Here is a 27290-nt window from a genome sequence, read left to right as displayed (position 1 = left end):
GAGAGATAATGCAAATCATAAATACTTGTTGTATTAGATGGATTGATATGAGTACTTGACATAAAAAGGAATACCTAAAGAATCTGTTAGATAATACAGGAATAATATGTCAGAAAATCAGACGTCTGTCATGAAAATATATTTCATAAATCTTTTAAATAATAACGAGCAAATTAAATGATTAAAGAATAAGAAAATGATTGTAGAACTGAAAAGAAAATTTGAATGCGATAGCATAATACTCGAATAAAAAAAAAATTGTGTACAACATGAAAAAATAAGAATGTTACTAGATAAATGGAAAATTGGTCTCAGATTATATTCGGAATAAACATTTAAGTATGTAGACAAAAGCTACGAAGGAGATAAAGAATAAGAAATGAAATGGTAAAACTTTATTCCGTTTCGAGTTTTTCCATTCATCAAACATGTACGGGTACCATAACCTGAACACCCACTACTTCAGACGATTTTAAATTAATTTATTTAATTTCTGCACTAGATTCAGTACGTTACGTTTTGTACGTATTAAGCATTCTAAGAGCACTATCTCTGGGGCCAAGAAACTTTGCAGTCTAAAACACACAGATTGGTGTTACCGTCTATAAGTTACTAAATTGATAATATTCTACAACTTAGTTTTTTTATTTTCTTATCAAGTACTGTTGCTAATATATATAAACGCAAATTCATCTTTCTTTTTCTATTTTATAATTTTATAGCTACAGAGGAAGCTGCGTGAATGTTTAGAAGATGAAGACAAGCTTGTAGTCACTTTATTGTGATTCAAAAAATTGTGTGAGCATTTCGTATAAAGCGGGTCGAAAACGGTTTCTTTATACATATTCATTTTCTTCTCTGAGAACTTCATGAAGAGAACACCGTTTGATTGAACAAGAATAACATTTTGAACATAGGTAATATAATATGTTCGCTCAAGAATGCTGTTAACACTAGAAAGACTGAAATACCTATATTGCCCAAAAGCAGTCAAAATGACTGCATTGTGAAAGGATAACTAATGTGTAAGGAAATTTGTTTAATTTTTAATAATTTTTTATATTTTTTATATTATTTACAGTTATATAACAAGTTATTAGTAAATTTTAACAATAAAAAAAATTATGCATTATTATTTGTACATTTTGTGCAAATGGAAAAAGGAGTTAAAAAGTAGTCAAAATGACTTCCTTGGGAAATCTAGTGTTGAAAACCATTGCATATATCTCATCGTTACAGTTACAGTGACGAAATTTCAAAATTTTCAAATGGCAACACCCAATACCTTTAATTATTGCGTGATCTTCACAGAAAAATGGAGTTGGATATTTTTAGTACAAATAATTGCAACGCTTGGCCAAACGTTACATATTTTTCGTAATTGCAAACACGACGATACTGTGATTAAAACCATTAGAATTCGAACTACAAAGAAAAGGTTTTATGAAAGGTGAACTATGGAAAATAAAGTAAAGCGTGATCTTTTGTGAAGGCAGAGATATTGAAAACTCGTACATCATAAAATGAGTGCACTGTAATTTCTCTTCTGCTTTTAAAGGTATTTATTACACTCTCTTATCATTAGTGGTGACTAAAAATTGCAACACTCTGCAAAAGACTAGCATCATGGTTTCTTGTCGTGTCGTGTTTCTGTCGTATTGTTTAAACTCCATTTTAAAATTCTTACCGTAAGGATTATGCTTGGATCAAACAATGAACTACCTTTAGAAAAATTCAGAATTTTTGCCACTGTAACTGTAACCGTGAGAGCTACACAATCATTTTTAAGATCATTCTTGAAGGCACATATAATGCATATGAACAACATTTTATTCCCTTCGCCCAAACTATATGCCCTTCATTAGGTCCTATGTCGGCAAAGTCATTCATTATCACTTTGTACATTCAATGTTCATAATCACTCTGAACATTCTATGCGAAACTCAATTGAAAATTACTCAATAGATGATGATTTGATATTTTCACGTATGATAGCTTTGTAAGTATAAGAAAGATAATAGTTACCTGCTGGAGTTATTTCAAAAATGCATGGTTGCCTCATGATTCCTACTGCATTTCTTGCATAGCAAATCAGAGAGCCATAATCATTTTCGTTTAATGGAATGTACCTTGCAACACTCTTGGACTTTTTCACATAATTTTTAAACGTCCCTATCTCTTTTGTCTCATTCAGAGGATTGCTGAATTTCCACCAAAACTCAATCACTTCAGGATCAGACTCCACATGGCAACTTACATTAATATTTTCATTTTTTCCAACGCCATAACTTATCCTATATTTGTTAATGCAGATTGGAGTATCTGTGTAAAAGAAAATACTAATTTAGTGGTGTCACACACAATTTATGCCACAAATATTTATAACAGTCGTTGAACAGCTGACCCAATTTTTTAGGTTTACGATTATTAATGTTCAACTTCGTAGGCTTGTAATTTTGAACATAATCCAAAAGACAAGGGAACTCCTGGATAAAGTATTGGTTGGAAGAAATTTGCCTTCATGGAGGACTTTTTAATGGAACTAACCTGCATTTGCTTTAGATTTTTACACCAATGCCTTAAAAAACGAGCCATTCAATATTATTAAACTTGTAGTGTTTGCAGCATTACGTGTTCTTTCAATTTAACTTTCAACGAAAAACAAGTAGCAAGTGAATTCGAAAGACCCACAAGCATGCGATGGTGAAGCCCAAAAAACAACTACTGGTGTTATTGTACAGAATAATAGCCAAATAAGGGATCACACACAAAACGTGGCAAGCTACACACTTTATTTACGTAGATATATTAAATTTCTTAAATTTGTTTTAGGCTGTTAGAATTTATAAATTACAGAAAACTCTTATGAATGGTAAAATTTGAACGCAAATTTGAACAACTTTCTATAATACTAAGCCTGTTCACACATCGCTTCGTAAGTATAACATCAGCGGAGGAATACACCGGAAATTTCCTAACTTTCTTCCGGTTTTAGAAAGCTTGTTATTGTTTACATTCAGCCCACCACCCACACATAAAATTCTCTTGGAATTCTCCGTTAACGGCCCCGAAGTTCTATAAAAGTGATCCATATTTAAACATGAACCTTCTATTAAGATCCACACTTACAATATATTTTAAGTAGCACTTCTTCACTTTGACCTTTTCCTTCAGAGTTGAAGGCTTCACATCGATAAGAGCCTTTGTGACTTTGATCAACACTATGAAGCAGAAGTGAGTGATTTCGGATGCTGACCCCTCTAAAGGAATCTTTAGCAATAGTTTGATCTTGAAAGATCCACTTAATGTCGGTTATTGAAGGGTTGGATTGAATGTTGCATTCGAAATATACGTCACTTCCTTCATGGATATGTGCTTGTTTTACACTAGCACCAAATACAAGGGTAAGCTGGGGTGGGTCTGCAAAGAAATTTCAATTAGGCAATCAGTAAAATCTATAAAATGCGCGTTAACGCGTTATTATACATTTTGTAAAATGTGATATTTTCCTTCGTTTGTGAAAAAGAAATACTACATCTTAAAATAAGCTGAATACATAAAATTAGAATCTTGTTCCTCCTAAGTCCTATTAATTTTTTTTTTTAATTTGTATTTTAAAAAAATCTTCTAAACTATGCTTTTTGAGAAATTTTTGGTGCAAAATTATAAATTAATGATGACATTGACTCTGCTTTCAGAAAGGTTCTTTTTTAAAATTAAAAATATTATGAGAAATTTATTTTTCGGATTATGATGAATTAATTAATTCTTCAACTAATTATTCATTAATGAATAATTAACTGAAGGTCTGATTTTACGGTAAATAGATATCGGAATGGTCCGACAACAGATCCAAATTTCTCCAAAGCAGACCATCTTGCCCACTTTTACCACTGACCACTTTCATGAGTAAAAGAAATTTTGAAAATATGTCCTAAATCTCCTTTTAGCGAATGTAATTAATACAGATTATGCAAAAAATAATGCCTTGTAATTATAAGTTGCTTTTTAAAATTCAATTATATAAAGGTACTGATAAGTTCAAATTTTTTTAAACACATCAAATTCAGTATATATCAAACAAAAACATCTGACAAGATGTTTTCGTTATATAATTAAAGTTTAAAGTAACTAAGATGATATGTCAAAATTGTTAAATATTTCCCATTTTATGCGCTTTAAAAAATATAAACTGTTAATGTGCTTAATTTAAATCATTAAACTATATTAAAGTTAACAAACGCTAATAAAGTTAATTTTTTGAATGTAATACTTTTTTAGTAATGAAAAATAGCTGATATGCTGTTTTTAAAGAAATTTAAAAAATGTACATCAAATATATTGTGTAATAAAAAGGATAATATATGACAATATACCGATCTTAAAGAATTAAATTACACAGAGATATTTAAAGGGGAAAAAAACCTAAAACTATAACATTTTACCAGCCAACAAACTATCAATTTAACTCTTCCATTTTATTTCATGACTTAAATAATACATAAAAATGAGAAAATATTTTATGTAAGCACTTCCAATGCGTCATCAAACGTGGTAAATACATTATGTATTAGAACGTCTTGTTTCCAATTGAAAACCATTACTATTTTATATCAGCTTTCTCAAACATTCTTAAGTTTTGTAATAATAAGTACATTAGGATAGCTTCGATATCTTTAGTATTTGCCATGATACAAATGCGATATTTTTCAAAAGTATCAAAATTGAATTTTCATTATATAATTACATTACTTTTTTATTCTTGAAGTAGACAAAAAAAAATTCAGCTTCGTCCTTTTTATTTTGAATGGTGGAAATAGCGAGATTTATATGCACTAAAACATCGCATAAAATTATTTGCGAACTTTAAAACTAAAATCTTTTCAAACAACACATTTTTAAAAGTTACCATGTACTGTAAAAAACTGCGTTAATGCAATGAAGCCAAATGGCGTTTAGTAATCTGTCTACAATCGGAGATTGGTGCATTATTTTTTTGTATTTGAAAGAATAATAACTTCTCAAAAATGAAAATCTTGGATTACAACGGGTAATTAAATAAAGTCTCTACCCCTTTACTTTTAAGTGTCTATTTTAACTCTTTCAATTTATTAATTCTAACGAATATTAAGTTAAATAAAATAATGTAGTATAATTGATAAAAATATCTGAATAGAATATCTGTCAATTCAAAATTAATCAAATAAATAAATATGTCAGAATAATAGAAGAATAAATATGTATTTCAGAATAAATATGTCATTTAAATACAGCAATAAGTATATATTTTGGGTAAAGTGCTTCAATAATAATAGAAAAGTTGTGCATTTTTGTTTTAAGTTATATCTACTATAAATAGGCATGTTTATTATGAGTAAGTACGTCTTTTATTTGATTTTTCAAATTAAAATACGGTGTGCTTTAATTAGCTCAATTGACAATTAAGATTTTCCCACTAACAATTAAGATTGCATTTAGTGAGTGAAAATCAGATGCTTAAAACAAAAGTTATTCAATCACCGCTTTTGCTTCAATTTTGCGTATCGTATATTTTATTTTATTTTATAACCGTCATTGAACAGCTGACCCAATTTTGGGTTTACGATTACTATTATTCATCTCCGTAGCCTTGTAATTTTGAACCAATCCAGAAGACAAGGAAACTCCTGGATCACTACCCTCAGAGGTATGATTTGTTATGGGAACATGGGGGACTTTGTGACTAGACAAATTATATATTATACAAAACAGTTATTAATAATTAAATGTTAAAGAAATAAAGTTAGGCGCATTTAAATTAAGATTTTTACCTCACATTTTTTAAATTTTTGCTTAAATATGACTATATTTTTATCTTTCAAATGAGTAAACTTTTATTATTTTTTATTTCTCAAGTTTGTCATCTTTTTACTTCAAACTTAAAAGTTTGTTTAATTTTACATTTTTTGAACACCAATTAGAAACTGCCATTTGGAAAACTATTAAAGCTGCCTACTTTCAGTGACAAAGTATCGTTGGAAACTGCATAGCTGGCGCATTTAAATTTCCCCTAACTACAGTTATTATTTCCCGTTGAAGTTTATCTTTCCAACTTTTTTGAAGTTCAAACGAGAAAATATACCATAGATTTATTTAATTCGCATAAAAATTCAGTTTAATATTTTTTTTTATTATTATTTTATTTAAGATTGGTCTGAAAATTTTTGAATTGTATGGTATACAATTTTTTGCATCATTTAAAAAAATGTAATTTCATATGTCAAAATACCACATTTAAACAAAATTGGTTGAAGCAAAAATTTGGATAGCTTACAATTTCGACATTTTTTGACTATCATTAAAAAAAATTATGAAAAATGAAAAAAATAATTATTGAAAATTATTTTTTTGCATGAAATTATCTTTCGATAAACCGATTTTATAATAAAAAATTTCATAATTTTATAATACAATAATAATAATTTTATAATATAATAATAAGTTAATGTTTGACATGGTTAAAGTTTAAATTCTAGAGTAAAATACATCGTTTTTATTTAAACACATAAACTGAATATTACTCACACAAAATATTAAGAGTCCAGCTGTCTTGTAAGGAACTTTTTGGAAGTTTTGGGTTTAAAGCTTCACATGTCAACGTTTTGTTGTGATCTTCAATTTTAGGAACAAAAGTAAGAGTACTAAAAGTCATACTTCCATAAATATTCTGCACAGCTAACTGATCGATGTTTTCTAAACCTTTTCTCCAAGATATCCTAGCTGGAGGTCTCGATCCTTCACTTTGACAGTTAATCTCAATTTTTGATCCAACTTTTAGAGAGCCGAAGATGGTGGAGATCAGTACATTTAAGGGTTTCACTCGTTGAGGAATAAAAGAAAAGAAAAAAGAGAGTTGAAAGTTGGTTGAATCAAAATCAGCATTAACACATATTTATAATAGAAAATATTTTTCGAAAAATAGGTTCGTACCTAATTGAATAAAATTAGTAAATTTATTTTTTTTAAAAAGCACGTCATCACAAAAAACATTGATCAGTTGGAGGTTTTGAATTAAAGCTAAAATAAATACAGCTTAACTCCTTGACATACGAAGACGTCTGGGAGACGTCATTTGTTTCTTATGTCAAAACAATAATTGACGCCTCTCAGACCTCTTTAACACAGAGATGCCAACTTTCTCCGGACAGCAAATAAATATTTTAAAGTCGTAGTTTATAAATTGTTATTCTTGGTTTAATAAATTTAGTAGATTCTTATCCACCACTATTTCTAAATAATTCGTAGGCTTATGGAATTCACCACTTTTTAGTAGTTATGTCATGCTATACCTTTTAAAAAGCAAGCAAAAATAGTCAAATATTTACAAAATTTAGTTTGTAGTTATTTACCGTTTACCGTTTATTTTAATTATTTTGGCGTGAAATAAATAGTATTTCTAGATACATTACTTTTGTGTTTCATGATATCGCAAGGGGTTAATGTCTGCATAATTTGAACTAATAATCGATTGAGAACTCAGGTTGGTTCAAGCATCTGAAAAAAAGGAAGTGCTTACGAGTAATGATCAAACTGAAGTAAGTTCGAGTACTGATTAAATGGTGGTGGGTTCTATAACCTGTACAAAAATAGTGAGCATGTGTCTTTATCAAAACAGAGAGGGTTCAAGTAGCAATAAAAATAGAGGGTTCGATTATTGATCAAATGATAGTAGGTTCGAGGACGTAGGATCGAGAACTGAGCAAATTATAGGGGGTTCAAGTATTGATCAAAAGAATGAAGTGATCAAGTTATGATCAAATGATAAGGGATTCGAGTACTGACTTGGTATGGACTGACTCACCTGGACTCATTTTGGTGGGCCCTCCGGCCCGTTTACTTTCTGTGCTCTTTACTTACAGATAAAAATTAAAGCAAAAAACAACGTGAAAGTACATGAATCGACATACTATAGTACTATATATATAGTTCTATGAACAAGAAACTTTATCAGTGTCTAAACGTGAAAATAAGGAAGAAACAAACACGTGTAATGTGGTTTAACCAATAAGGACAATGGAGTAAGTTGGACAAAGGAATTAACACTGGAAAAGTAAGAAACAGGTGTGAGGGTATTTGGAGGCAACACCAGGGGGCAACAAATTATGATTAAAATGAATTTCTAGATATTCAGAAACGATGGGACAATCAAAAGATCATTACCAAAATTATTGGAATTTTTCAAAAACAAAGCTCGGAAGATGCTGAATAATTTTAGCAAAAGAAAACTCCAACCTGTGACTTGAATTCCCTCACTGTAGAGTGATACAAAATTGGTTAATATCCTTATTTTGGGATGTATCTTTAGCGTTCTTTATGTCAAAATTTAAGGATACGTTTAGTTTGTTCAATGTAAGCAAAACAACATAGACACGAAATTTGATAAACATCCCGGTTATTAATATCCTCAATAGAGTCAGTCATTATGGTCATTAGAGTGGTGAAAATTAGTTTATTTACATGGTGAAAATGACTCAAAACTCATATTAGCGTTACGAGAACTGATTTTAGGATAATTAGGTTAAATAATAGAACTGTTAAAGTTCGATTTGGAGAGTTTGTCGTATTGCAAGAATATTTTTTATAGCTTTAATCAATAATATTAGAGAAAAACTAAGGTCCACAGCGATAGCTTTAAAGTAAAGCAGCTCTTCATTGAGTTGCTAACTATTTGAACTAAGTTTAGAAGCACGGTAAACTAATGTGCGCAAGGCAGTTAACTTTTGGTTGGGAGGAGGGAATGAACGTTTATAAAGGGGGGCAAGACCGCAAAATTTTTTCGATGAAGAGTAATGAGAAACTTATCGAAATTGCGAGTAAGAAGAAGGTCTAATAAAGGTAAACACTTATTATTTTCCCCTTCAATCGTAAATTTTAAAGATAAGTTCAAATTTTAAAAAAAAAATACGTCCAAAATGAGAACATTCACCGATTTTCAATTGGTCTACACAGTTGGAATTCAAATGACAGGTTTGATTTTTCTTCCACTAAAATCACTCAACGCTGATCTCTTCACCTTCCGAACTTGATTTTTGAGAGTAGTTGTAGATTTGTAAAAATTTAGATGCCAATAATGATCTTTCAAGTATCCTACCGTTTCTCAATATCTGGAAGTCCATTTTGTCTTAATTTGTTGGGGTTGCCTCCTAATCCCCTCACACTGGTTTCTTATCTTTACATTATTAATTCCTTATTCCTTGTTCCTATTGATTAAAGCACCTTACATGCGTTTGTCTCTTTACTTTTCTACTTTTCTTTGGTGTTTAGACACTGAGAAAGCTTCTTGTTTACATAACTGAAACTATAATATGTCAATATGTGTACTTTCTTTTGTCTTGTTATCACGTTTTCTGCTTTAGTCTATACAGCGGGAAGTTTTACCCTTTCTTTTGTTAAATAAAAAATTCTTTTGAACTTATATGCTCCACTTTAACATTTAAACCTATCCCGTCATTTTTGTTTTAAAGTCAAACTTGAAATATTAATAAAAGCTGGATTTCTTGATTAAACCAATCGGTTAGTATTTTTTGTTGAATCGTTATTTATCGTATTTTTAATGTTAAGAACTTCTTACTAGAGTTATAAAGTATTTAAGTTTACTTAAATAGATTCTACTAATACTAACTACTACTAAATAGAGCAAAACAGTTTGAATGAAGCACAAAAATTTCATTTTGTTTCATTCACGCTATCTCATTCAGACAATAAGATAATTTTGTGTATTGTGTTGCAATCTAATAAAATTGCAAGAAACTCGTTAAGTACGTAACTAAACCGTAAGATGAATTTGATGTATTGATGAATTGAATCATCTTCGGAAAAGCCCTTTACAAAATTGTATGCATTAATTCATCAAATTTTTGAAACATTATATTAGTCGCAGTGTAAAAAAAATGGTTTTCATTTTGCTTCAAGAAATGGCATAAAATTCCCGAATGAAAAATTGATTACAAATAAGGAAGGAATTTAACATTTACTTCATATAATATCCAGCCTTTTTAAAAAAATAAAACATCCTAAAATTAACTTTTATACTTACAGATTATATCAATAGTTATAGACGTCTCTATTGGTTCAGTAATATTACTATTGGATGCTTGACAAGTCAACACAGTCAATAAGTCTTCTCTTCTAAGTGAATGTAAAACCAATTCACTTTTGATGAACCGCTGATCTTCAAACGCAGGTGTGCTTCTTACAGGTTTAGAGTCTTTAAGCCATGTTAGTGTGGGAGTAGGAAAACCTTTAATGTATTAAATTTAATTTAGTCCAATTTGTTAAAATGCAGGGTGTCCCAAAACTCATAGTACACACGTTTGAACTGATAGAAAACAATTAGACAAGCACAAATAACCATACAAACCAAGATCGGAACGCAAGCAGTAAAGCGCAAGAGCACGAAATATGCTGAGTCACGAAATGATGGGAAACAAGACAGAGATGAAATTTTTAAAAAAAACCCTGATAAAATGAAGAAAACATTTTATTCAACAAACGGAAATTAATTAACGCTAAATCCCCCATCTCAGGAACTGCTCAAAATTACGACCATCAACATTAGTGCAGTCTTTACACAACCGCCGTACACTGCGAAAACACCAGGCCTCTCTCCTAAGGTCACAGAAGCTACCAATATTCGGATAATAACATGTTCAGCAGATTCTATGGGACCGTGCATCGTCATAGATGAGGCTCTGGGGTCATGTGACTCCAGATGAAAAGTCCAAACATAAAATTAACAAACCCAGAAGGAAAGTCCTTGCCCTCTAGCGAGTTATGACTTGCGTTTTGACTATGGAATGTAGGGTGATTTGTGATTGTCTAGTTGTCTTCTATCACCCCCTAACGTATATACCATGACGTTTTGGGACACCCTGTATGTTAAAACATGAATTAAATAGTTTTGGATTGATGCAAGCCTTTTTCAAGTTCAAAAGCCAAGAAAACATTAATTTAAACAATAAAATACAAAACTCTTTTCAAAATTAAATAAATTGTTCTCAAAAAATAAAATTCCTAAGAAATAATTTTCACTCCTAATGAATTCATCACATCGTCTCTTATACTGATACTTAGCTAGTTTCAAGATTACAGCGTAAAACATGGTAAATATTTTTTTACGCTTTTTATTCTTTAAATGGGAGAAACACTCTTTTAACGAAAAGACTGGTTTAAAATCAAAATATAATATCGGTGCGTGGAACCATAACACTCTCTGTGCGAATTTGTTGCAGCTTCAAGATGGCATTAAATTGAATAATATGTTCCCTTCTAGTTTATTTAAAGTATCGGGTAACAAGTTTAAGAAGTAGAACAACATAGCTCTTTTTTGTAAGGTTACAGTATATTCGAACGATATTATTTATGGAAAAGTTCTAAAATTCCTAACAATGTAAATAACACAATGTGAATCCTAACACTGACAATCACGAAATAAAATTTTATAGTATTGAAGTTAAATATTAATACAATTAATAATTTTCATTTTATGAAAATTTGCATTTTTGATTAGAGCAAAAAAGCCATCTTACGTATTTAGATAAAATAAAATTATGATGAAAAATAAATAGTTTAGTAATTAAAGTACCTTCTTAAATGGATTTGCAATCTATTGAAAATTGCTTAGTTATTATTGCTTAAAATTGCTTAGTTATTATTATATGACACAAATGAACTTTTTTTAATATGCTTGAGTAAAATGCATTTTGACCCAATAAATCTAAACAAAAAGAAAAATAATTGAACTGTAATTAAAATTTAAACTGTTGATTAATTTGTAGAAACTTAGATAATTAAAAAACTTCTTTTAGATAATAAATGAAATTATTTAATGAAATCTCTTGCATAATTTTATACCAAATTAATTAAAGTACAACAAATTAAATTTTAAAAAAATTTGAAGTTTAAAAACAGTAAATAACTGAATAAGCAACATTCAATGTTCAAAAATACTACTTACCCCCTACGGCCATACAGTTTAAAGTTACGCTTTCTCCTTCTCTAAACGGACCAATTATTTCAGAATAGCTGAAATTATCTTTTCCTTTTATCACAACTTTCTTAACAGGAACTGAAAAAGAAATATTTATTTAATTTGTAAAAGAGTGAAGTAAAAATAAAGTTGAGAATTGAGAATTGAAATGTACCGATGTAATAAATATTTATCGCTTGAAATGTTTTAGTTCAGAGTCTGTATTTAATGCTGTCTCTTTTATAAAAGTATACTCCTTAACTGTTCAGCTCTGAAAGAAACTTAGGAGTTTCAAAATTAAAGAGTGTTTCCAAATTCATTCTGGAGATTTGACTTCGGTGACATGCGTGTTGAAAAATGAACAAACTAAAAAAAATGACAGCTGATTGTTACTCAAATTGATACGTCACGCGAAAGAAAAGTACATTTTCATGGAGTATTATTTTAAGTATTGTCAAATGATTTCCTGGTTGTGAATTTAGAATTTGTTGCGAGATCATGTGATGTTACACTGTCGAACCTTTCTTTGGGGAGGTTTATTTCCATCTATGATATATGCCGGTATACCACCACGTCATCCAAGTTTCGAAGCATTAAATTTAATAAAGTATAGAAGAAATTTTGGAACGGAGAGCATCCAGAATGTAAATGGGATTTTGGATTTTCTCGCTTATACCGTTGGTGGAAATGAGTGATGTTATGTGCTAGTATATTTTAACATTTTGCTTACGGCTGGTATAACGGGAGGACCATATGTGATGGTACAGAATAGTACAAAAAAAGGCCATTTCCTTTGACTTTGTCCGTCAAAATTTACTAGTACCAGCAACTGAGTGGTATTTTTTTGAATACATATCAATGAGTGATACCTAAAAATAAACATATGCGTCGTATATTTGGCGTGACTTTAAAGTAGAAAGAAGCTGAAATTTTGGCATAACTTTCAAGATCATTAACTGTCTTTACCAAAGATAGACACGTATAAAATTACATGTAAAAAAAGGGCTTAAATACTGCAGGAGCAAAATTAATTCACAAACCTATGGTTACTGATTCAACTTTCAGGCCTATACCTGAGTAATTGAATACAGTAAGAGATATAGGAATGATGTATACTGCTCTAAAAATGTTATTTGAGTAGAATATGAAGATAACAGTGAAGTATCAGAAGTTAACATCTTCTTTTGGGGTGAACTGCTGTCAATCTAGATCTTAGTGAAGGGGAGGGGTAAAGGGTTACACATTGCCATCTAGACAATTGACGCATTATTTCAATGTATTTTTTTTACAATGAATTGAATAAAACCTCCTCATGTCGTCGGAACAAATAGATTAGAAATTAATATAATTTTCGGGGAAATATAATACAGTACATTGTTATGGAGGCAAGCAAAGCTTTAGATCCTAGATATTTTTTTAGGATTAAAGAGATGAAACTAAGTCAAATGAAATCAAAACCAATTTATTATTGACAGTTTCAGAAATATTTAATGACTTTCCCTCTCAGTAAGTTCTAGATTGATATCGCAGCTCTCCTCGGGAGAAGGTGCTAACTTTAAATATTCATATTGGGAAATAATAAGTTTATTTTTAGGTATTACTCACTGGTATGCAGTCACAGATAGCTATGCCTTAGTCAGTCACTGTTGATACAAATAGATTTTGACTGTCAAAGTTTAAGAAAACTGCTTTCTTTTGAAGATTTATTAATGAACTTTGTTCGTCAATGCACTAAAAATATTTTTGTGTTAACAGTTAGTATGAACGTAGTGGAACAGAAAATGATAGTCATTGACGCGATTTACTCGTTTCAGAAAATTTATTATCATTTGTAAATCGATGTATTTCTCTCAGAATTCCAGAGGATCTTCAATTTTGAGTAACCAAAACTTCAATACTTATTTTACTTTATTTTTTAATTATTTTTATTTATTTGTGCAAAAAAAACTTCCTTTTTATTTTTACATAAAGGACATATCTTGAAACTTTAAAAAAAAATTCCGAATGTCCAACCCTACTTGTTTTGCCCGAATTTTACAAAACTCCACTAGCTCAGTGTTTCCCAAAGTGTGGTACGCGTACCCCCAGGGGTACAGGAACAGTTTAGCGGGGGTACGCGTTCTTATGCGAAATATCTTGCAACAAACGAAAATTTTCAATAATTTTATTTAAAAACAAATTTACGATTACGTATTTTTCTATTGGCTATTTTTTTCAGAGTTAACAGTTAATAATTAGTGGTGTCAACAGTCAGTTGTGACTTTTAACTTTCTTTGCAATTTTTTTATAGTAAAAAATACATTCATTTTTTTATTAGTGGTACACAGATTTACGAAAAATTTAGAAAGGGTACACAAAAGTCATAAGTTTGGGAAGCACTGCACTATCTCATAATCACACGAAAATAACTTTTCTCATCCCTTAAACTGAAACAAATTTAAATTATGTCTCAAAAATTGTAAATAGGCATAAATCCGTAAAATCATTTCGGATCACCCCATATGTCTCTCCATGAGTACATTAACCCTTATTTCTAGTTCACTACAAAAGATAAGCTCAGCAACTACTTACCAACAATAGTTAACGTAATCCATCTACTCATGGTGCGTCCTCTTTTAAAATCCACTCTACATCTGTATTCTCCCGCATCCTCTTCTGCCACTGGACTCAATCTCAAATGACCTAGATTTCTAATTGTGACATTAAAGTAAGCTCTTGATCCCAGGTACTTGCTCGAGAAGTGTTTGGCTGAATCAGCTGTGAAGGAATCAGCTGCGAGCATCCAGGGTGTAAATAGGATTTGGATTTTCGCGTTTATACCACAGAACCAAAGAAATTGAATCGTCATGGGATGGTGTGCTGAGATTACATGGCAAATACACTGCGGATCCAATAATTGCTTGAAGCTCTGGACATTCTAATTAAGAAATAAATGTTCAGCAACGTTTGGTTAATTCGATATTTTTTTTTGTTTCACTTTAGATACTATAATACATTGCTTTAGATAGTTTAATACTTTACTTTTGACAGTATAATATGTTATTTTAAATACTATTTTAGTACTTTGGTGAAATAAATTGCACCCATTCCAAAAAAAAAAAAAAAAACGCTGAGAGCGTTTACATTCCACTGTACTAAATTATTTTAACTCAAAAATGATAGATATTTTCACTTTACAAAATAACGTACTCTGTATCGGAAAAAAAAACTCCGTGGATTTCAGCATAGCAGATTCACTCTGTTGCGTTTGTATTATAATGAAACGTTACGTCTGATTGTAAACTCCACTTTCATTTTTTATCCTTAGTTTAGTTGCCCTTGTATGGCAACAGAGTTATAAAAGAATAAGTTTTATTTAAAAAAAAATTCTGCTATTGAAAAATTAAGTGATTGAGAATAAACTATCGGGACTTGAAAATAAACTATCGGGATATTTTGTTGTATTCAACATACACAGCTATGTGTATTACTGTATCCAACACACGCAATTATATGTGTTAAATATAGTAGTACAACAATTGAATACAACTGGCAATTCTTTTATTGGCTATTTAAGTTCAAGCTTCTTTCTTTTAACCTTTTGCTTACGGCTGGTACAACATATGGACCACATGTGATGGTACAAATGATACACAGTAAGCAAAGGGTTAAACGCTCATAACTCTCTTTGTAACGGAGAATTCGTCGTAGTTTCTACCTATTCGAATTCAAAACAACGTTCCGTAACGGAATATTTACACGTTCCATCAATCTGCTTATAGAAAGCAACTCAAGAAAAGACTTAAAATGTCGTCTATTTTTTTTGTTTTGCTATCTTTCTATATGTGCTGTTTTTTGTTATTGCTTGAATTAGCTTTTCCTTTGATGACTGCTACCAAAAAAATTCTACTGAAATAAACAATTTCTGCAATTAAATTAACATTTTCGTTCAAAATATAAAATTAATTTCTAACTGAAGTCACTGACATTCAATTTAAAGGGGGAATTTTCTAATCAATCAGGGAAACTTAAGTGAATGAACCGACCCATCACAAATTCTTCTGTAAATAAACGCTGTAGCCATACAGACCTTACCAAGAACATTTTATCCAAAAACCGGGTTCATCATAATACTTTTAATTTGTAAATCGGGCACTTTTCTATAATTCTTTTTTTTTTTTTAAAAAATCAAGAACGATGATGCATTTTATTTCTAATTTTGAAACTACAGTAATTGGAGAAACAAGTTTTTTTCTCTCACAAACAAAAACAGGACTTTATTTTCATATATTGAATGCCAGGTTATCTGACAGAAAGAATCCTATTATTTTAGATTTTTAATATCATGCTTATCTATTTACGAATCATCTGGGTAAAACATTTGCCATCGTAATTTTTTTCTACAAAACTGCATAATCACAACCCTATTTTCACAAATTCTTTGTAATATCTCCAAAAAAGGACCTTTTGCAATTGAGTACCTGCAACTCCAGAATTCCGCTGAAATCAGATGCTAGCGTACATACATGGCGACAAGCAAGTTAACATTACATTTATTAGTGTTAGTTATTATCACGCTGAGTCAATTTTCGGATCCTATTTAATTGGGTACCAGTAAGCGACTTGACGCAAGGGTGCCGAATCTGCTGGTTGCTGAATTGAATCCTGATATAAACAAATGCCAGGATTCAGCAGTCAACCACGTTGATTGCTGGTACCTAATTATCCCTGTAATCACATGAGTAGTAACATTTGTGATATAGCTCCTTCTTTTGCTTCAAATTTTAAGTTCAATGAAAGTGCAATTTCATAATGCACTAACGGAAGCAGAACTTACACTTATCAACAAGAAATTTAACACAATATTTCATTCCAATTAAATTTGTTGTACAAAGCAAGTAAAGGCAATTTCTTTTTAAATCTTAGTTTGACAACAGCGAATTCATAACCAAAAATATTCATATTAAAACTAAATAGACACTGTAATTTGATATATTTTTCTTTCGTATAAAATTGCTAAATTATATCGTGTAAAATTGCTCCGTATAATAATGTTCGTAAGCATTGAAAGTATAAAATTACATTATTCTAAACTTTTGAATAATGGTTCGATGTACAGGATACATACTATTACTACGTGCTATTTTAATCTTATCAGAACTGTTACATATATAAAAAAAATTCAACTAAATACATAAGGAGTTTCTACCAACCTGAAATAATTTTGAAAGTGATGAAAAGACTCTTAATTGAACTGTAGCAAGTAAAAATTTTCTGTCTATTAATCAGAATCATCATTTAATTCCATGCAAATAACAAATGCGCAAAATTTCCGATAAGATTATATTTAATCTATTAAAAAACATGGAAATTTAAATGTTCTTTTTGCATATATATTTATCTAAATTTTCTGCTTAAATGAGAATTTTTGGCTTTCCGAAGTTAGATGAAAGAAAATATACTTTGTGGTTCGATTAAATAACTACCTACTAACTTAAAACTATAGCTACGTTATATATTTACCAGTAACTTAATTCAAATATACTTTTTAATGCCAAAATTTCACATAAATTCTTAGTGCTTTCTTAAATTATTTCAGTGACGTTTGAAATATTACATTTTTGTAGAATATAAAACAGTTCCAGCATATTATTTTTCATATACTTAAATTTGCATAGATCTTTTGCTTGGTAAATATGCCACATTGGCTGAAATATATTAATTTTTATGTTAAATATAAAGCAAAGAAGAAAGAAACTTACTAATAAGTACATCATTTATATTTGGTGAGTTTGAACTCCGATTGCAATTAAAAAATATTGGTTTTCATATATTGGATTAAAGGAAAAAGAATTGTAAAGATCGATAGATCTAGATCTATACATATAAAAATAAATGTCTGTCTTTTATAGATTCCTAAATCCTCCGACCAAGAGCTTTGAAATTTAGCTTAGAATGGAGAAAAATCGAAGCATGGGAACTGAACTGTATAAATCATCAGGGCACCTGAGGCCACTTGCGGCTCTTTTCCCATTCATCTTTAGCATGATCTATGTGGTGCTTCGATGAGGCTGTGGAATGCAAATGAATTAAAGGAGTATTCATGTAGATCATTGAGGTTCTGACTGTGTAATTATATGCAGTAGGGTGATAAGACTATATCGAAGCATGGGGAAGTTAACTGTTGGTATTAGAACATTAGAACGAATTTCTTATAGCGATTACATAGCGCATTGATGCAATTAAACTGCAGACGATTTTCATTTCAGTTTACAGCTCAGTTTAATAAAAGCTTAGTTACACCGAGAATTTATAGCACGTTTTTTATAACTATTTATTTTTAATAATTATTTAATTTTAGCTACTTATGTCAGGTGAGTACGTAAAAATTTAGCGTGAATAATTTTCGTGGTTAATAGTGGTGCCACCGAGTTAGTGTTTTGAAAACTATTTCATAGGAAGGAGGCTGAGTTGGCCGTGAGCAGTAGCATCATGCCAAACGATTCTGATTACAGGTTATCTCTATTCTAATGGGATGAACTACAAAAATACTTGTTTTTGGTTAATTTAATAACGTACAAAGCAACAGTTAATAATAAATAAATAATTGGAATAAGTTTTATTTTATCAATTGTGTCGGTATATGTCTTCTAATCATGATTTCACCACATACCGAAGAACGGGTATTCAATTAGAGCATAATAAATATTAAACATTTAATGTTAATCAAAATGTTTTACCGAAATTTAATAATTGTCTGCCAAAATAAAGAACGAGAATTCTGCCAGTATCTCAATAATTCCATTTCTTGCAAGAGAAAAAAAAAATATATTTATTTTTGTTTTATATTTTAGCACTTAGGTAACTTAAATTTGCTTTTCAATAAAATATTTGTTTGTAAGAAATATATGGGAAAAATTGACTAATACTTATAAATAAATTCCTCATTCATATAAGTTTTAAATTGTATGTCTGAACTCTAAATCGATACAGTTGTAACTTTAGTTCAATACAAAATCAACTTATTCTAATTCAATGAACCCTAATTCAATACAAAATCAATTTAAGGTTTGATTAAAAATACTTCAAAAAACATATTGAACTTATTTAAAATAGGCAGCAATTTTTTAACAATGCATACTGAATAAATAATTTTTATTTAATGTAAATTCATGATGAAGCGTGCAAATAAATTTCGGTTTAAAAAATTAATTTAAGCTCATCGTGTTTACTTTTAAAAATCTTTTGGAAAATAAAGCACAAGAGCAAATTCAGAACAAAAGCGGGAAGGAAATTCTCACAAAAGACATCAATTGTCTTTAGAATTGATTTTCTTTTCTTACTACGAAACAATATCCCATAATTGACTCAGACTATTCTTAAGCAACATTAATTACACGTCTTTTGTTACGAAAGTCTGGTATCACTCAATTCAAACCATTAGTGGTCGGGAAAAAATAAATAGAATTAAATCGAAACAAATTTACCTTTTTCTACTACTGATTACTTAGTAACTAAGGCTACCTAGAATTTAAATTTTCTATGCCTTTAAAAAAAAAAGAAAAAAAAAACTTTGAAGTTCAAAAGCTTTGCTTTAGAGAATTAAATTAATCACATTCTGCAAATAAAACTTTAATTCAAAAAATATTTATAATAATCTATACATATAATAAAATAAAGAATTCCTGTGTGCATGTCCAATCAAAGAACGAAAACAGAATTCAAGAAAAAATAAGAACAGAAATTAATTAAGAAACAATAAGTCAAAATTGAAAAGCGCTAAAAAGTAGCTAAAACCAAAATTGTCTTAATTAATATTAACTAAAATTTGAGAATTTAGATAGAAATAGAACGAAATCTGAAGATACGCATGATAGCGCAAGCGGCTCTTCATCAGGGGACAGAACACCCTGCCAACATGCTGGAGCCTTTCTGATGTCAGTGTTAAAACCAAAAACCGGCAGTGCTCCAAGGCCTTAAAAATGGGAAGCTATACTTTCAGTCATTAAAAGGGAGATTAACTAAATTTGCAAAGATGTGTATCACGGAGAGACTACAAGACTATGTGTTAACAAATCTGCATGCTTTGTATTGGCCTGCCATAGAAAACATTCTTGAATAGTTAGAGAAACTTTATCATTTTAAGAAACTTAAACCCAAATTTCTTTAATGAGCAAGAAGGAGAGTGGGAAAATTCCAAGATTTTTCGCTGCACTGACATTTCTTGAGAAGCTAAATATTACCCATACAAAAATTTAAGGTGTTTCTGTGGTTTACTTAAGGTTGTTTTGAGATGATAAGGTTGATTTGAGGTTCATTTATTGTTCAGTTTAAAAACAAAAAAGGTTCAAAAATTAACCTTCAAAAGTTTGTAATAACGATACATGAAGTTGTTTTATTGACACCTGAGGTTATGAGATTAATATAAATCTACCTTAGAGCAACCAGCTTAGAGAGATTATTTTGGAGGAGTGCATGTTATTTTCTCAACTCTTCAAACAGATAAGTATATTTGAGGTGTGATTAATTTCACCCGATATTGACTAAAAGTATTGCTGAGCAATAGATGAGATTAATTTTACAAGGAGTAGATGAGGATGAAATTGAGGTTTATTGAGGTTGAGGTTGATATGAGGTTTAGAGCATAACATAACTTCTCCTGTCAACCTCAAAATAAGATCAAAAACATCATATTTTTTGTAAAGGTAAAGAATGTTCCCCGAGATTCTCAAATATCCTCAGGTTAAATATATATATATATATATATATATATATATATATATATATATATATATATATATATATATATATATATATATATATATATATATATATATATATATATATATATATATATATATATATATATATATATATATTATTTAACTAATGATCAAATCATCTTGAGAGAGATTGCTTCAGCTATCACAATAGACTGATGAAGAAAACTTACGAAAACTCATTGAAGACTGATACACTTAATGATTTGCTCAGTATTTCTATGCATTAATTCCTCCCCCTAACATATTAGAGTTTAATTTGCGCAGTGGTTTAAGGGCAAACAGATTCGTTGTCAATGAAAAAAAATTTTAATGCAACACGAAATATACATAAAAACATACACAGAGTAGACTTTACCTTTTGTTTTACATTCACGTTACTCAACAAAAAACTTTGACACTCAAATAATTTACAAATTTAGTAAAGTTATTAATACTAATTGTTACAACAAAGTTTGATGTAAGATCTGAATTCGACGAATGGTATTTTATGCCCCGTTTAAAAAAAAAAAAAGACCATTGTGGTGTAGGATTTGAATAGTCATCCGGGACGGCGGATCGTTCTATTTTATTTCATTATCAAATTATACAAATATGTTTTCAAAAACAATATAAAAGCTTTGAAACGTTAAACATGTTAGAAATTTAATTCATGCTATCTTTTACGATATACATCATAGCATTATTTAAAAAAAGGTTATAATTTCTTAATACAACTGGAATTCTATAGATTTGAAATATAAAATCTTGAAAAAGAAATAACTATATGACATTGCGAGAGCATTGTATTTGATTGGACAACAAAAAAGGGCTTGTATTATACGGACATGCCCTTAACAAATCAAATACTTGCCTCCTTTTGACGTGCACTTAGAGGCAACAAGCGCTCTCCATAGGGATAATTTTTTCTTAACTTTCAACAGAGTACAGTACAGAAGCCAGTGGTATACAGTATGGAAGTGTCAAAAGTAAGGAAACTTTTATGGTCTTAATTGTCTGATTCTTTACGACTTTTAATGATATGTGAAAAACATTGAAACCATTGAAGCTTTTTTTTTCTTATCAGTTATTTTAGTAATAAGCATAATTCAGTTTCTCATTTTATGCTTTCTCTTATAATTTTGGTCAATAAAATGCTTTTTTTACTATATCTGTTAACATTTTGAAAAGTGCTTATATTTTTGCTGAAAATAGTGGCGAGCACACAATTATGTTCAGGCTAGTACCATAGAACTGGTACTTTGTGCCCCGACTTAAATAGTTTGCATTCAAAATCAACTGAAAATTTATTTATAGACTTTTATAGAAAATAGACTTATATTTAAACACTACCAATATATCCTAAGCAAATTTATTCTATAACTTTTTCATCCAAGTGTTGAGTAAAGCTGTGTCATTTTGCACCTGTTTGAAGGTAGCAACAAATCTCTACAGAATAAATAGTTACACACTTTTTTTTTAACTTTGTGCAAAAAATAATCTAACAACAAACAAAACTAAGAGTAAGAACAGAAAAAGAAAACAAAAGGAAAATACTATGCAAACTTTTTTGGATAAACAGTATTTACTTTTCTCTTTACAACTATTCTCGAATAAAAAGTCTTAAAACTCTATTTCAGAAATGCAAAAGAACACATTCATTCTGATTTGAGTATTACAAAAAGTGTTGGCCCAATGCACACTCAAAGCTCACAGTTGCTGACGAAGTCCCAGAGAAACTTTTTTTGCCTCAGAAACAAATCAACGAGAGCACATAAAGCATCTGAGTTTCGCAAACATCCCGTAAATTCAACCAAATCGAAATATTTCTCTTTTGCTCTAAGTCAACACCGCCTCCTTCTCCCAAAAAAACTTTTTTTCAAAGTTTTTTTGCAACAGTGAAATGAGAAAACAAGTTTGACTGAAAAGTTGAGTTGAAAAGAAAATAGCTTCCAGAATCAATAAGGAAACAAATATGGTTTTGTGAATCTCACTCGGTGTTGTATTTTCGTCGACAATTTGGGAGTCGTTGCCACGTAGTATTTTTACCACATCAAGTAAAAAACTGAATTCAATGAAACTGTATCGAACAATAACAGCTAATCAGAACAGAAGTCAATCAAAAAAATCATTCTTTTATATTTTTTGACAAAAATAAGTTTATTTTCTAAAATAATTCGCATTAATATTTCCCCTGTTAAACTGTATATTTATATGTTAATGTGTTCTTTGGTAAAAATAGGTAAGAGGTAATTTCAAATTTTTGAAAAAAATATAGTTCAAATGCTATTAAGTGGGTTGTAGTTGTAGTTCATTTACGTCGCACTAGAGCTGCACAATGGGCTATTGGCGACGGTCTGGGAAACATCCCTGAGGATGATCCGAAGGCATGCCATCACAATTTTGATCCTCTGCAGAGGAGATGGCATCCCCGCTTCGGTAGCCCAACGACCTGTGCGCGAAGTCGAGCACTTTAGTTTAGCGAAGTCCTCCTTACTTTAATAAAAAAAAGAAATTAGGGTAAAAAAGATTGAAAAAAAGCAGGAATATTTACGAAGAAATCATGCGAATAGAACGCGTCAAACAAGGGTTAATTAAATGCACGTTTCGAGATTCGTGTGCATAAATAGTATTTTATTAAAGATATCGGGATTTTAGAAATTATGTAAAAATCAGAAGCGATAATTGCCGAAAAATAGATAGAATTATCACGAATACTCAGACGAGTAATTCAAATTTTCCGTGGAATATATCGAAAAAATATGAAATGTATCCTAAATTGCCGAATTCCGCGAATTAGCAGAAAAATCACATGCCTGTAAAAACTGAACTTATTGCAGCTAAGGTTTTGTTGTTTCAATAGGCGGTAATTTTTAACTTAAGGATCTGGCATCAAGTAACTTAAAGATATCATTATATTAAGAAAATCCTCATTGTTTGTAACTAAGTAGAATGTTTCTCGACTATTATTTCTTCGGAACAAGCCATCAATTGGTTTTTTTTTTCTACTAACTGGTAGGGGGAAAAAACACTAGCTAAGGGAAGAGGAAAACATACAATAAAATAGCTTTAGCTTGCAGACATGCAAATATTTGCAGCTGATTTTTATAATGATTTTCTAATATTATTTTTTAAAAAACACCCCAACGTGTAGCACATTGTAGCTAGTTAAAAAATTTTCTTTCATACAAATAATTACACAAAATTTTGCAGTCAGACTTTTAGCTTTTAAATTATTTATTATTTTCTTTTTTAATGGCGGGCACTTTGAACTATTGTCCATTGACCACAGAAAGTGCCAGAACTGCTCTCTTTTCGTTACCCAGTGGACACCTGTGGTGAAGCCACGGCGGTGGAGCAGCGTCGCCCAATCACACTACTACAACCCGTTTATAGCCCCCAGTCACACTACCACAACCCTTTCTCCTTTGTGTGACCCTCGGGTTACACAAAGGAGAGAAGACATAAAGCACAGATAGAGAGAAAGGAACATCCATGCCTTGCCCGGGATTCGAACCCAGAACCTTTCAGATGCAAGGAGAGTTCCCTGCCCCCTTCACAGGCCAATCAGCAGCTTTTAAATTATTAACATTCTGATAAAACTTTATGGCCCAAAGTAATTGTAAGTAAGCCAACGAAAATACCATGCCAAACTTACATTCACTATTTCTTCAATTAACCAGCATACGTAACTTAGTGATCTAAGTTGAAAAAGCATGCACCAAAATAGTTGTTACCTACTAAACATCAAACATAATACTGATTATGAATGTGAAAAGCATGACGGCTGTTTCAAATACGCCTTTGCACCACGGAACGAAGCTCCGTTAAAAAAAAAATAACATTTCGAGAATCGTTGATCACATTAGCAGAAGTTGACGCACTAGTCTACATATATGTGAGCATATTGCTCTGCCTTGCCATGAAAATAACAATTCAAAGTTTTTAGATTAGATCTATAATATACTAGCCTTTTCAAAGTATATCGGAATTTTTTTCGCAAGGAAACAAAATCCAAATGACATTTTAAGATATAACATTTTAAAAATACATTTTATCTTATGAATTATGCAACTATAAATGTGAAATTGAATTGAATTTGCATGATAAATATTATTTTTGCATAATAGAATTCAAATCAAGTAAACAGAAACAAAATCTATTTGATAAAATAACGTACATTTTAATTTATCTATCACTTCTAATAACGATTTTCAATATTGGAAACTAACTGCGGATTGAATCAGCTGTTTAAAACTGTTTAAAAAAATAATCAGTTAATAAAAAAATATATATTTTAGTCATACTTAAGGTCAATATTTTATTCTGCAATATAGTTGTAATTTACAATAAATTTAATCAATCAAATCTGTTATATGTCTGTTATGCAAAAGATACTAGACTTACATTTCTAAAAGAAATATCTTGAAAGCATCAATTTATAACTTTGACGAATAAAAAAACACAAAGTTGGACTAATTATTCCTTAAATTTTAATTGAATTGCAAATTATAATTAAATTTCAAGAGTCAGAATTACTGTTGTAACATCATGCTCACAATTTTTGGAAGTATTTAAAACTGGAAAAATAAATTATCTAAGCATTAACCAACAATTCAGAAATTAATATCCTTAAGTCACAATTATTCCATTATTTTAAATTATTTATTAAGTAAGCAGGATATTACTAATCTTAAAACATCAAAACATACATAATCTAGAATCTATTTAGAAACAATTTTGGGTTCGTAAAGGAGTCTAGTTATTTTATAGTAAAAACTGACCTTTAAGATCTTGTTTTATCTTAGACTTCTCCCGGAGACATCGCTATTTTTTTCACGAAAATAAACCCTTCATAAATTATTTTATCGTGAAACTAGACCCCTCATAAATTATTTTATCGTTAAACTTGACCCCTCATAAATTCTTTATCACGCAAATGTACCCATCACTATATATTTTACCATATAAGAACAGACCTTTTATAAATTATTTTACCTTAAAATTTAATTTTAAAAACTGACCTTTCTTAAACAAAACTAGAACCTTGGCAAAAAGAAACAAATTTTACAATCAAAAGGCTATAAATACAAGATCATAAAATTATTATCAAAGTATTCAAAATTTCACAAAAAAAATGAAATCCTTCAAAAAAGCTATGGATAAACTCTTTGTTTTGGGGCAGACCTCGCTGTATAATGATCAGGGAGCTGACCTCACATCAGAAAAGGTCCTAGGTTCGAATCCCGGACAAGGAATGAATGTTCTTTTCTTCTCTGTACTACCTCTCCTTACTGAGGGAGCAGCGTTGGCCCACCAAATAGGGTGCCCCTGAAGGAGTGTCCAACAAATCTGCCCTACTGATATCTGAATGACGAGTGTCATTGGAAAAAAAATATTTATCTATATGGTAACCTCTAACAATCAAGTCCGATATTATAATAATTTATTTTGTTATTCTTATTTTCATACGTATACGGCAGCAAAATATTCTTAGATTAAAATAATAAATAATGATGTATTTTTATGTAGTTTTAGAAAAAGTTTTGTTTTTTAAAAAAGAAGTTTAGTTTTGTGCAATTTTTTATTTATAATACAAATTTCTCAGGCGCTTTTATAAAATAAATATCTGAATTATTTCCCCATTTTTATTTATCTTTCCTAATGTTTAATAAAATACTTATTTTCTTAATCAAATAACTATTTGGTTGCAAAAATTTCTTTTAATATGTTTATAAAATTAAGGTAATGTATAACTTGTTGAACTCAAATTTTCTACGTATTTATGAATTCGTATTATTATTTCTACGTATTTATTTTTACGCATTAATTTAAACGCATATTGATTTTTATGAAATATTGAACAAGAAATAGTTTTAATCATTATTATTAAACTAATGAACTGAGATTTGTTTCAGTTTTTACTTTTTACTTTTTACTTTTTAGCAATCAAATTGAAAAAAACCTGTTCACTGGTAAGCTAATAAAAAATTCAATGACTTATAACTAGTGACTTAACTATAAGTAAACTAGTGACTTAACTTACCATCATCTGCATCAGATCTGCCAGAGGATGTAATGCACAATATTGTGAGAATAAACAGCAATAACATATTTTAAATATGATTTAAAATTACTATTAGTGCAATGATATAAAAAGTAATATCAACGGTTATATTTTTAATTTTTTACTACTCGTTTCAACTTATTTTAACATTTCAAAAATAGTATATATCTATTTAAGGATATTTATTTTTCTAAATTGGAACTCAAGTTCGTAAACTAATTATAAATAACTGGGAGTACACGTTGGAAACCTGTACTGATTTTGAAGCATCTAAATTGAATATGCTTGAGAACAACTTGAGGCTGTCTTTCTTGCCGAGGCGCCAAAATAGAGGAAAAATACCGCCAATGACTTCCAGCGCGAGCGCCAAGGGAAGTTGGATATTATCAAGTTTCGTTTTTCTTTAAAAATTCTAACGGGGAAGATTTTATTCCTTTTTTATTTCTTTTTTTTTTCCTTTACTTCAAAATATTTTCGA

General features: G+C 30.0%; 1 protein-coding gene across 4 annotated transcripts in view; it reads right to left on the bottom strand.

Moving 5' to 3' along the window:
* Positions 1-27084, bottom strand: part of LOC107445881 (adhesion molecule nephrin) — a 42598-nt gene extending 15514 nt beyond the window's left edge. For 3 of the 4 annotated variants that reach the window (XM_071183921.1, XM_071183928.1, XM_087159857.1), the window contains exons 1-7: positions 26792-27084; positions 14579-14924; positions 11996-12106; positions 10076-10279; positions 6565-6858; positions 3130-3420; positions 2026-2322 (exon numbers count right to left, since the gene is read on the bottom strand). In XM_071183921.1, the coding sequence (XP_071040022.1) occupies positions 2026-2322; positions 3130-3420; positions 6565-6858; positions 10076-10279; positions 11996-12106; positions 14579-14924; positions 26792-26803 (1555 nt within the window). In that variant the 5' untranslated portion in view covers positions 26804-27084. The remainder of the gene's footprint in view (positions 1-2025; positions 2323-3129; positions 3421-6564; positions 6859-10075; positions 10280-11995; positions 12107-14578; positions 14925-26791) is intronic. The other variant, XM_087159858.1, reaches the window with a different exon arrangement.
* Positions 27085-27290: the final 206 nt, after the last annotated feature.

This window comes from Parasteatoda tepidariorum, chromosome 3 (genome assembly GCF_982258835.1).
Source record: "Parasteatoda tepidariorum strain Cologne lab strain chromosome 3, Ptep-v5.0, whole genome shotgun sequence".
NCBI lineage: Eukaryota > Metazoa > Arthropoda > Arachnida > Araneae > Theridiidae > Parasteatoda > Parasteatoda tepidariorum.
The sequence above is the reverse complement of the archived record's forward strand: the minus strand, read 5'-3'. Positions and strand labels throughout refer to the sequence as shown.